This window comes from Pygocentrus nattereri, chromosome 5, assembly GCF_015220715.1.
Source record: "Pygocentrus nattereri isolate fPygNat1 chromosome 5, fPygNat1.pri, whole genome shotgun sequence".
Classification (NCBI taxonomy): domain Eukaryota; kingdom Metazoa; phylum Chordata; class Actinopteri; order Characiformes; family Serrasalmidae; genus Pygocentrus; species Pygocentrus nattereri.
The window spans coordinates 41,546,000-41,558,238 of NC_051215.1; the positions used below are offsets into that span (position 1 = coordinate 41,546,000).

Sequence of the window (12,239 nt, forward strand, 5' to 3'; positions counted from 1 at the left end):
GGGTCATACTGATGAGCTCAGTTACTTCAAGCATGGCACTTTCATGCCACCTTCACCACAAGCCAGTTTGTGAAATTTATGTCCTGCTAGATCTGCCCCTGTCAACTGTCAGTGCTATTATTGTACAATGGAAGTGTCTAGGAGCAACACAGCTCAGCCACTAAGCTGTAGATCATGTAAACTAACGCAGTGGGACCGCAGAGTGCTGAAGTGCACAGTGCCTATAGTCTTTTGAATCACTCACTAAAGAGTGAGTTGTCTCTGGAAGCAACATTAGCAGAAGAATTATGCATTAGGAGCTTCATAAAATGGGTTTCTATGGCCGAACAGCTACTGTCAAGCATCAGGGGTGAGTGGTGTAAAGAACACCAACACTGCACTGCAGTGGAATCATATTCTATGGAGTGAAGATGCAACCCTCTCTATCTGCCAGTTTGGACAAGTCTGGGTTTGGCGAATATGAGGTGAACGTTATCTGCCTGATTGCCTTGTACCAACTGTAAAGTTTGGTGGAGGAGGGATAATGCTATGAGGTTGTGTTTCAGGAGTTGGACCCAGTAAAGGGAAGTCTCAGTGCTTCAGCAGACCAAGACATTTTGGACAGCTATATGCTTCTAACTTTGTGGGAACAGTCTGGGGAAAGCCCTTTAATGTTTCAGTATGACTGAGCCCCAGTGCACAATGCAAGGTCCATAAAGGCATGGCTGTGTGAGTTTGGTGTGGAAGAACTTGACTGGCCTGTGCAGAGCCCTGACCTCGACCCCATTAAACACCTTTGGGATGACTAGACTGGAGATTGCAAGTCAGACCCTCTTGACCAACGTCACTGTTGTACCTTACAAATGCTTTTCTACATAACTGGGCAAAAATTCCCTCAGACACACTTGAAAATCCTGTAGAAAGCTTCCCAGAAGAGTGGGAGCTGTTATAGCTGCAATGGAGGGACCAACTCTATATTAATGCCTATCGATTTAGAATGGGATAACATAAAAGCTCCTGTAGGTGTAATGTGTAGATGTCACGATACTTCTGCCCATGCAGTGTACATGTTACAAGATTAAAGTGAAATCAGACCTTTCATTTTCATAGGATGAAGATGGTTCATATATACTTTAGCCAGTATTCTTCATTAGTATTTCCTTTTTTCAAGAACAAACTCTGTTTTTTTGTGATATCAATTGCTCCTCTCAGATGCTGATTGCTTTTTTTTCAAAGCCAGAATTTTCTGCTCTCATCTTTAAGTGTCTTCAAGCGAAAACTCAAAATGAAGCCAAAATGCTAGCCAGCTTTAATCCTGCTACTGTGGTAATGTTCAGCAAGAGCTTAGATGTCTGTCCGTTTCCACAGATGAATGGAAGATCTGATGTATGAGCAGCTCAACATCATTAAAACATTAGCATTGTCCACATTAAATGCTGCTTGGCTTGTTTGCTTTGTGTAGTATGCTAGATTATTGTGTAGTATGCTAGCCAATATTCAGATTTAACAGAATCACTGAAATCTATGGAAATCAGTTGCTCTTAAAAGGTGGAAAGTGTGCAAAGAAAGCACTTCTCATGCGCTACATGAAAGCTTTGAGGCAAGGCCTAAACCCTTCTCTTAGAAAAATGCTAACGTGGCTAACAGTGAATGAGAGCTAGTGGGTAAAATTTAGCATGACCTAAGTGGCATAATGCTAACTGGTTCGCACCAGTCTTCAGTCCTTATTAGCATGGTAAGCTTGGGTGAGGTTTTGTTTTAATTGACGATTGTTTAAAAAGGCTCAGAGTGCTTATTAGCGACACTTTAGCCTATGCTATTGTAGCGTTGGTATTTAAGGTGTTCTATGGTGTCAGTAAAGAAATCTACAGGTTCTATTTTCTCCTCAGAGACCAAGTTGTTTACACCTACAGTGGAAAACAAATAGCTCATTATTTACTGTTTATTAACAGATATGTTTTTTTTTTATCAAGTTAGCAACAGGCAGCTTAACCTGTTGAAGTGTAAATCAGTGTTCACGTTCACAGACTCCGAACACACTCGGATAAGTTCTCCTGAAAACCAGTGAGGTTTCTTGCCAAAGTATAACTGCTGCCCTTGGGATTCACGTTTTATTTAATGCTCTATGTAGTGTTTCAGTTCGAGGCAAAGAAAGTGGCATATCAGAAGTACTGCCCATATCTCAAGCTGCCACTTTAGGGCAACTGCCAGACTTAAGGGTGTGTGAAGTTTTCACCAACAGCAAGTTTATGGACGTTCTGGAACAACCTAAACCTGCATGAATGAGAGTCAAGTCAGGTGCTAGTGAGTCTGCCCCACACTTCCTTGTGTGTATAGAAATGGTTGATTGCATCTACAAACATTGAGTATGAATAGTTAATAGCATGACTGCCCACGCTATAGTATGACCAGTAAGGACGTTTGACTAGGCCTGCCAGATAGTTAACTCAACCCCACAAACGTATTTTTATACTGCGCTGTTGGAAATTAAGGTATTCTGCAGGGACATTTTGCAGTTATTAAGATATAAACAGCGTAAATGTTCCCTCAAAGGTACAACGGTGCTTTTAAGGTCCATTTGTGTACCTTAAATATTTTTTTTCCTGGTGGAAAAGTATAAACTTGTATCTTTTCATAACCTAATGCTTTAAAATAGAACAATAATATAAAAAGCCTGGAGACGGGACGGGGTGTGTGGAGAATTCAGTGGATTATGGTGCAGTTATGTTCCCTGACTAAAGGGACTGACATTGTACCCTTGAGGGTCCCACCCAATGACAGTTTCATCCCTTTTTTCTGAGTGTGTATATCATTTTTTCAATAATTATGTTCATTTAAAAGTGTACATTTTATGTATTTTAGTAACAAAATATACTGCTATGTTATATATTTTCACCCTGCCTATTAATGTAACTTCTTTATTTGTATATTGCTTTGTCCTTTTGGCCCTCGGTGCCCCACTAACATTGCACTTTGGCCCCCCAGGACAAAAAGTTTGAGAACCTCACTGCTAGTCTCATCTATATGGTGGATTTACAGGGCATTACATCCCCCTTTATTCACCAGAAAATGCCTCCATCAAGTAAATACGGGCTTATTCCACCGAACTCTGTTAAAAGTTTACCTTTTCCCTTTTACAGAGGCTCCCGCGTCAAAGCGCGTGTTTTTCCCACCCCTGCCATGTAATCTGAAACAATGTACATTGTTTTCCAATGAGCGATGTGATGTCACGTCGCGGTTCCAGCGAGTCCTCCTCTGTGCTGATGGAGTGCTGAAAGGGGAGGTACTACTTTGTCACACACTCCCATGTAGATTAACCTTTCAATTAGTTGTTATCAGGTTCCCTCCGCATCTGCGCGCCTTTATTCTGCCCGATCAAACGCTGGATTTTAATTGACCTCGTTACGTCTTTTCGCTGTTTCCAGTAAACGGACAACTGCTCGGAGCGGAGAGAGAAAAAGAGAGAAAGAGAGAGCGAAAGAGAGAGAGAGAGAGCGAAACCGCGCTGGGAACTTAAAGGTAACAGAAATGTTCGCCCTGGCAGCGCTGCTTGCCGCTGGGCTCGCCCGCGTCCGACCGACGTCCGAGCTGCGTTCGGAGTCCTTAATTAGCCATAAATGTTTTAATCGTTCAAGTTGGCCGTGAGCGATGTAACTTGACGTGAGTGAGTGAGCGAGTGAGTGAGTGAGCGAGTGAGAGTGAATGCAGCGAGCTGATCGAGTGCTGTGGATTCGGGATCAATCGTACAGATTACACTGCCTGACACGCGTTAATGGAATTTTCCAGATCATATCTGTTTTCAATAGCCCGATCTGGAGTCGGAGGACGTTAGCTTAGAGCCTTCTGATTCGGAGCCGGGCTGGACTGGATGCGGCGAGCTGGGTGCAGACATCACAGCAGCCTGATTCAGCGAGGGGGAAATGTTAAGAGCCGAGATCACACTCCATCCCACCAGTCATGTAAAGCTTCACTTGATGGATTATTGTTATTATTGGAAGTATTAAAAGCATCATCAGCGCTCGTGGCTGTTTTACGAGCGCACAGTCTCGCTACCTTTTAAATACCGAGATCCACGGGTTTAAGTGTTTACATTACGTGGTGGGTTATATCTCATGAGGAATGGCCATGGATGCACTTTTGTTAATGAATCATAATTACGTTATGATTTGGGGGAAAAAAACCGTCTCGGCTGTCTTGATGTGCGCTGATATCTTGTGCAGCGTAGCCCGATTCTCATGAGGAGGAGCCTGTGTGTAAAGGTGGACCGTGTTGGGTTGTAAATTTAACCTTAAAGATCACTGCACTGCTTTGAATTCGACACATTATTTAGCGCTAACAGATGTATTCGCGTTGCGCCAAGGCTTTCTACCCCGCTCGTGGTGAGAATCGCAGGCTTTCCGCTGGCTAAGTCCCGCAGACGGACGAATACGGGGTACCTTAAAAGGCGGGTCAAGTGATTTATTGGCAGATTATGAAGCCAATCGACTCCTCGAGAGGCTGAACGCCTTCTTTATGATTGACACCTTCGTTATCAAACCAGGGATCGGCGTTTGCCCTTTCTAACCAATATTAAAGTTTCTTGGGAGGAACCGTCGCTGTGAAGGTGAGGTTTAATGAGACTCCATTGGGTTGTAATCAGTGTCATGTCGGATTCATGTAAACTACAACATTGTAACAAAATGGCGTCTGTTTAGTAGCGCGACCGGGCAGCAGCAGCGCAGTCACCTGTCTGTCCTCTGAAGAGCGTTCGGAGTTAAGGAGCAAGGTTTGTTTTGCCGTTCTAGTCTCTGAGCTCACGGCTATCTTAACTGAAGCTTTTACTTCTCATCATAAATTATCGATAGTCATCTGTCGGAAGTGGTCATAAACCATGGACTAATTTAGCTAGCGTTAGCTAGGCAGCTAGCGCGCTTGCCCCTGCGCTAGCAGCTTGAGCGCTGTTCGTTGCTAGCTGGCTAGCCGAGGTAGCCGTCGAGCTAACGCTGTGAACTTACGGCTCAGCTGGCTAGCTCGCTACGCACTGGCTTGAGGTCTCTGCAAGTTTGGCTAGCTAACGTTAGCTGTTGACAAGCTGTCTATGAGGGTATGTGGAATTGCTGCTAAGCTAGCTAGGTTAATGGTATTTAGCATATTAGCATGTGCGCTAATGTTATTTTATTCTTCTGAAGGCAACAAAAACACGCAAGGCGGACTCGAGGATGATTTTTGTGCGCTGTCGTCGATGTGTTTTTCTTTGGCGTGTTAACGCTGTTTTTCTTTTCTTGGCATAACACTCGTCACGTCAAGCCAAGTGTTTCAACCAAGCTTGTTAAGTGTCGAGTGATGTGCGTGTGTCCGTAGTTAACAGTCAGCTAGTTGAGGTTGTGTAGCTCACTGTCTACTTTTCTTTTCTGTCATTTCACTCAACGCAGTAGCGTTAGGTTAACTGTTTTGTTATGGGTGCCTGAGTGGTAGTTTGTGCTTTTTTTTAGTTAATCTAGCTCATGAAGTGTCAGAGAGCCATTTATTCTGCTGCGTTTTAATGAACGTTATTGTATTCGTACGTTACACGAGAAAATAACTTGCTGAAATACTTTCTAAGTGTCTAGTCCGAATGTCCCACTTCCACTTGTAAAGCGTTTTACTCGTCGCCTGGAGCGTGAACGTTAGCTAACTACTTGCTTGAGCTTTTGCCGGTGTGCCATGTTGCATGGCCGCATTAACAGAACAGAAGGGCTACTTCTGACTTCGATGGGGGTGTCTGAGGGTCAGTCAGTCGCTACTTTCGTCTCATTCTTTTGAGGTTATTGATATAACGTCTTTGTAAGTGGTTATCGCTTTCCTCCGTTACGCAGAGCTGTCAGTGGTGAGCGGAGGAATTCTGTGGAAATTGTACAATGCGTGTCACCTGCTGGCTGCTTGCTGCACTGTTCTTTTTCCCCCGATGTTATTTAGCTTCCTACTGCTTAACCCTTTCCTTGACGAAATTGAATATTTTGACATATTAAGCACATTTAGTTGCTGTTATTTACTGTGCTGCATAATTTAAGCCACTGTTTTGACGTTGTCAGTACAGTATGATTGCAGTTTCCATGTCAGTATGTGAGTGCAAGAGTTTCGAATAATCTTTAACCCTGTTGCACTGGTCCAGCTGGTTTAGGGCGTTAGATGGACTTGTGAGGCTTTTTTTTTCTGTGTGGAATGTACACATCTCATTATGGAGCCAGGCTTTGTCTTCTCATTGTTAGGTCCACCAGTTACAGAGAAACAAATGGAGAGAAGAAGGGTGATTCAGTGAGCTTTATTTCTGAGTTGTTAAGACCTGAACGTTGTAGAAGTTGATGTTACATGTCTGTTTCATAAACGGAGTTGTTTATATTTGGTTTGTCATGGTCCTAGGAATCTTGATCTTGTTATATATATCTAGGTACAGATCAAGTTCACTGGGAACTTTTTTAGGTCATCAGTTGGCTCTGTAGAGCCAGTAGAGCATATCGATCTCAAAGCAGCTGTAATCACACCCTTTCCCTCACGTTTTTGATATTGAAGCAAATTGTCTAATTAAGCTATTGGACAAATATTTAAATATCTTCTACAATTTTCACTTTCAAATGGCCTTCAGCTGATTTCTGATTGTGTGTGTTATTTCAGCAAAAGTGAATAGTAACAAATTACATATTGTACAGAAAGTAAAATGGATTTGATGGATTGTGACTGAGTATTTTCAAAAGCTAGTAATTTTGCTCAAGTATATTCATGAGGAATGTAAAGTACCTTGCATCACTTAGTAATTAACAGTTGGTTACTAATTCCCTTTTTTATGTTTAATTGTATTATGCTGGTGATAGTTCCTGTAGAGCTTTGCGATTAGTCATACTTCTGATTTTTGTGGTTCATCATTTCATTTTTATACCAAAAAGATCCTTAAAGTAGTAAAATAGTGCCTCATAAATGTGTTTCTATGCTAATCTATATATGCTGAAAGTTTGATGTTATTCATGTTTCTATAAAAATCATCAGGCAACAGTGTTTGATATTGTCTAGCCTGTATAAACAATAGAGATAATAGCCTCTTTCACATATGCATGCTCATCAGGGAATGGAAAGGCAGTTTTCTAGGTCAAGGTCTGTATGTAGATGATGGAAAATAACAGCCCATCGAGCACTTCATTGTGGCCCCTATTCACATTAAATAATTTGGCTAAATATTTTGACTAGTCTCACTTTGGTGCCGTCTATCTGCTCAAGAATGATTTTGATTTTAATGAAAAGGTGGCACTGTGTCTTACATATGCATATATGATGTGTATTTGTGTTTGTGCATGTGCTGTATAGGCAGGGCAGATCTGTACAGTGTGTTCTCATGAGAATGTGTAATGTAGACACTGTAGGGGTCACAGGTGTACTTGCAATTCATATTTCTTTCTCAAGTAGTTTCTGTTAAATAACTACTTAAGATATTCACTGTTTACAAAAAGTTGAAACTTAAGCATGTATGATCCTTTTGATAAGGATAAAGCTATTGACTTTCAGCCACAAGCACAGTTCAACAACACAGGATGACAAAATAGTATGAGCTTCAGTCCTCTTTGAAAGGCCATCATCTCGTCAGTCACTTTGTTCACTTCCCCTTCTTCCCTGATAAAATTAAATAAAACCACAATGTATACCTTGCAGTTAAAAACTTCAAATTCTCTTTACCAGCCAGTGAGCATTTGCTAGAACTTAGATAATGTTCTCATGCTTCAATAGTATAGGCAAAAATGTAAGTGTTTTAATAGTTAGAATTGATTGCCATTGTCGTTATTCACTGTAGACAGTACTTAAAGACATCTTTTCTATATTTTCATATGGTTTCTTAATGCTCTGTAACACGATATATAACACGGTGTGCATTTAACATGTAAGGCTCTGTAATACAGTCTGTGTGTAACAGACTGTACTTTCTGGAGGGATTATTTTCAGAGCTGTTATGTAATATGCTTTCATGAACAGCTCGTTTATATGACTCAATATGTTTTTTTTTCTTATTTTGGATTGTTTAGGATGCATGACGTGTGTTTTTGACTACTTTCTTGTCTAAAATATTCTTCACGTCTCTAACAGTATTTCCTTCCACATTGAAACATAAGTGGACATAACTGAGACACAAATGTATTAATGGTGATTAGAGTGCACTGTATTACAGGTTTTTTTTTTTTAGTCAAAACCAAAGTGCAGTGATTCATGGTGAATAATATAGTTAGAGGTGCAACAATGCATGAAATTCGATATGATACTGTAGAGTTTTGATACGATACATTTATCAAAAACAGAAGAGTGCCTGAATACATGTATTGTGTCTATGTTAATTTGGTGGTAATTGCACCAACTTTTTGACACCTGCTGCACAATCCGTTAAAAAAATACACCACAGAAGATCACCTGAATTTATAATTAATTTCTGAAATAAAACAAGGTCATTTGCATAACATAAGCTCTTCCTCTTCCTTGCCCCTTTTGCTCTGATAGGCTGTACCCAGTTTTGATCATTGCCTGTGTTTACATGCAAAGATTTTTGTCAGTTGAATACATTCCGATTACAGATTAAGACTGGGGTGTTTATATCCATCCATCCATCCATTTTCTAAGCCGCTTCTCCGTCAGGGTCGCGGGGGGTGTTGGAACCTATCCCAGCAGTCATCAGGCAGAAGGCAGGATACACCCTGGACAGGTTGCCAGTCCATCGCAGGGCAGACAGACAGACAGACACACAGACACAGACAGTCACTCACATACTGGGTGTTTATATGCACACGCTGTTCAACAATCTGATAGAAAATCTTCACTTACATGCACATTACAAGTAATCAGATCCAAATTGATGTGCATGCATGTCAGACTCAGAAAAAGTACCTCTCGTACTTATTAAAGAAGGGCGAGAGGAAGACTTCATGTTCTGAGACACATAAGCTGGAGGGCTGTCCATCCCCATCTTTTAACGCTCAAAGCATAAACTCTGTCTCCTCTGCAGACCAGTTTCTGCTCCCACCATGTTAAACGTTCTGCACGTACATTCTGCACATGCACAGAACATTCTTGCATGTTCCGATTGGAAGTGTAATCGGTTACAAATTATTTACAGGATTACCCACCTCCTTCACTCAGACAGAAATTGTATTTCGAATGGCCTCAATCAGACTAGACTATTCTGAGTGAGGTGTATGGACTTATTCTATTGCGATTGGGCTATTAGTTGGATTATTAACAGAGCCTGCATGTAAACATGGCTACTGACGGCAGTTTCCATACAAGATGATAAATGAGACCCTTGGAAGAGATGGAGAGGTGTATCAGTGATACAATTTAATTTTGCTACGCTCTTTCAGGTTCACTTTTTCTTTATTTATTGAAAGCTTTGTGCTCTTTGAATCAGAAACAGTGTAAATATTACACAGAATAGATTTTACTGAAAGCAGGATTTCAGTTGTGTTTTTGAAGTGGGTGATTTGGTATTACTAAAAGTTGAGACATGTATGAGTTTCTCCAACCAGGACCAGTTATGCAGGAATTTTAATAGTCTGTTATAAGTGATTTACAAAGACAACTTCTGTTCCTCAATCAAGTGCCATCATCTGTAATCCACAGAGTGCAGTTTTTTCTGCTGTGATCATTTTATTGTGTCACATTTCATTCAGTTTTGCTTGCTTACTGTCCAATTAATTACATATGTATATAAGACATCTGTCAGAGTGCCTGGAAGAGTCTGAGTCACATTTATTTTCAGCCACCTTGTTAAAACAGCTGCAGTTTGGTTCTGTATAGCTACCAGAGCAATGCATACAATACCCCAAGTAGGAATGTAATTGTTTAACTGCACAATGAATTAATGAAATAAGTCTAATATTTAGAGAACTCTGCAAGCCTGAGGCAGATTGTAAAAAGAAAGGATTACTGTTTGTCTCACTGTTAACTCTGTTAAACACTTTTTTTTTTTTTTTGTATTTGTCACTTAGCAAGTCGTCTGCTGCAGCAGGTTGTTTTAACATTAATTACAGGCTTTCATTTTTATGCTCTGGCAACAATCAATTTTCACTTGATTTCTCACTTAATTTTAGCTGTTTGGATTATAATTGTCAGTTTAGTTAATTGAAACATTAATTTAACTTTTTTTGGCCTCTCTTACTAATTTTAAGTATGTCTGGTGCCAAAATGTTTTTGTTGGAGATTACGCCTACTGGCACAGAAGGCTGGATAGGGTAGGGACAAATGAACAAAGCATGCACAAATGTTAAGACCGAAAAAAATGCATACAATGTTTTAACATGGCATATGTCCAGCTGCCCATTTGGCTGGATGTTATTAGTTTCCCCTAGAAATTGCTCACTCGGCTAAATCTTTGCTTGATGTTAAGTAACATTTCCTTGTTCTCTTTTCTTTCAGGTGTCACCTGTGTGAAATTTGAAAGGATTTTTCAGGACGTTTTTTGGATTTATTAAGGGATTTCTTTTGACTGTCTCTTTTGTGGAAATTCTGAGGAAATGTAGAGACAGTCTGATATAAGGAGTTCTGTCAAACAAATCTTGCACATCATGGTGTAGAAATGGCTGACTTCATGTTGTGGATGCATATTGTTTGCTCATAAAAAGAAGGAATGTATTCATGGATTACGCCTTAATGAAACAAATTATTTCACCATGGTGAAACTGGCCAATCCCCTGTACACAGAGTGGATTCTTGAGGCTATTCAGAAGATCAAAAGGCAGAAGCAGCGGCCTTCAGAGGAGCGAATTTGTCATGCTGTATCAACATCACATGGACTAGACAAGGGTGTTGTGCTCCAGCAACTGGAGCTTGCTGTGAAGGATGGATCCGTCCTTAAGGTTACTAGCAAAGGTTGCGCTTCATACAAAGATCCGGATAACCCTGGGAGGATTGCAGCGATCAAGCACGGAGGCCCGGCCTCCTCTGTGGTGGGATCTGTGCTACCTGCAGGAGATCTTCGACATGTGGATTGGAATAAGGTCCTCAGGAGGGCTATTGAGGGTCTGGGTGTCCCTGCTGGCTCCTCTCTTAGGAACATAGAGCGATTCTTAAGGAGCCAGGATGACTTGGTGAATGTTGTGGCTAACCCCAGGTTCCAGCAGAGGTTGAGGCTGGCTGCTAAGCGAGCGGTAAATAATGGTAGGCTCCTGAAGGAAGGACCGCTCTACAGGATAAAAAATGCTGGAGCAGGAGGAAAGGCAGGTTTCAGGAGCAGCGTTGCCTTGGCTCTGGACCTTCCTCCTGTAACACTTCTCCCACATGAGAAAGACCAGGTATGGATATTGGGATATATTGTCTTTGTTTCATCCATGAACATAATATTTCTTGTGCATTCTTTGTCTTTGCAGAAACTTATTGTAATTATAGGTAGTGATAGACAATTTGGAAAAAATACACCACGATACTTCAAGAAGTTTTCACAATACACGATACGTCAATATTTATTTTTTCTGACATCTGATTAGTTAGAACAGTAGAACCACATTAAACCAAAAAAAACCTTCCAGTTTGTATTCAACATTTCACAGGCTTGCAATAAATCCAGTTAAACAGGGTCAATTATGCTCTCTTTGTAATAAAACATGCAGTTTGGGAAGTACTGGTGATATTATAGTGCTCAGAAAAGCATATTGTTACATGTTGTGATAAATTATATCGCAATAACAATAAATACTGTCATATTGTCCAGCCTTACTTATAGCCCTGTCAAAGATATCAGTGGTGTGGGATAATAATGTCAAATGTACAATGATTCACTAGTTACATATTGGGTATTTTGATTGGGAATTGTTGCATTTGACAAGGAGCACATGCAGATGAGGTTAAACCAAGAGAATTCATTTTTTTTCTTCTAGTAGTTAGTTTAAAATGATTTGTTGGCCTGGATCAACTTTTACATAAATCTTGTAATTCATAGGGTGCTGCCTGCAGCATGAATAAATTATAGCAAGTACAAGTACAAATATCTGTTGTGTGCTTCCTTTTAGTCTACTCTGTTTTATGGGTCGTATAAGTTGAATGTAAAATGTCAGTAGGTAAAACGCCTTCATTCAGTCATTAAAAAAAACAGGAGGGGTTATTACTTATAGCTTAGACTGATGCATAAAAACGGATGCATTTCAGGTTGTCCTGGTTTCACTAGTCATTTAAACTGTTTTAGCCTGGTCCTGTCTCTTGGTGCTCATTTTTTGCCATGGGTTGCTAACAATAGGCGACCATTTGGTAATCAAATCTTGGAGCACATTCCCTTGTCTGCT

The 12,239-nt window shown here is 40.6% G+C and overlaps 1 protein-coding gene across 4 annotated transcripts in view; it reads left to right on the forward strand.

The window, feature by feature from the left end:
- Window positions 1–3,274: 3,274 nt before the first annotated feature.
- kat6b (K(lysine) acetyltransferase 6B) overlaps window positions 3,275–12,239 on the forward strand; it is a 36,126-nt gene continuing 27,161 nt past the window's right edge. The window contains exons 1-2 of one of the 4 annotated variants that reach the window (XM_017696551.2): window positions 3,275–3,498; window positions 10,381–11,255. In XM_017696551.2, the coding sequence (XP_017552040.2) occupies window positions 10,635–11,255 (621 nt within the window). In that variant the 5' untranslated portion in view covers window positions 3,275–3,498; window positions 10,381–10,634. The other 3 variants (XM_017696554.2, XM_037538315.1, XM_017696552.2) reach the window with 3 other exon arrangements.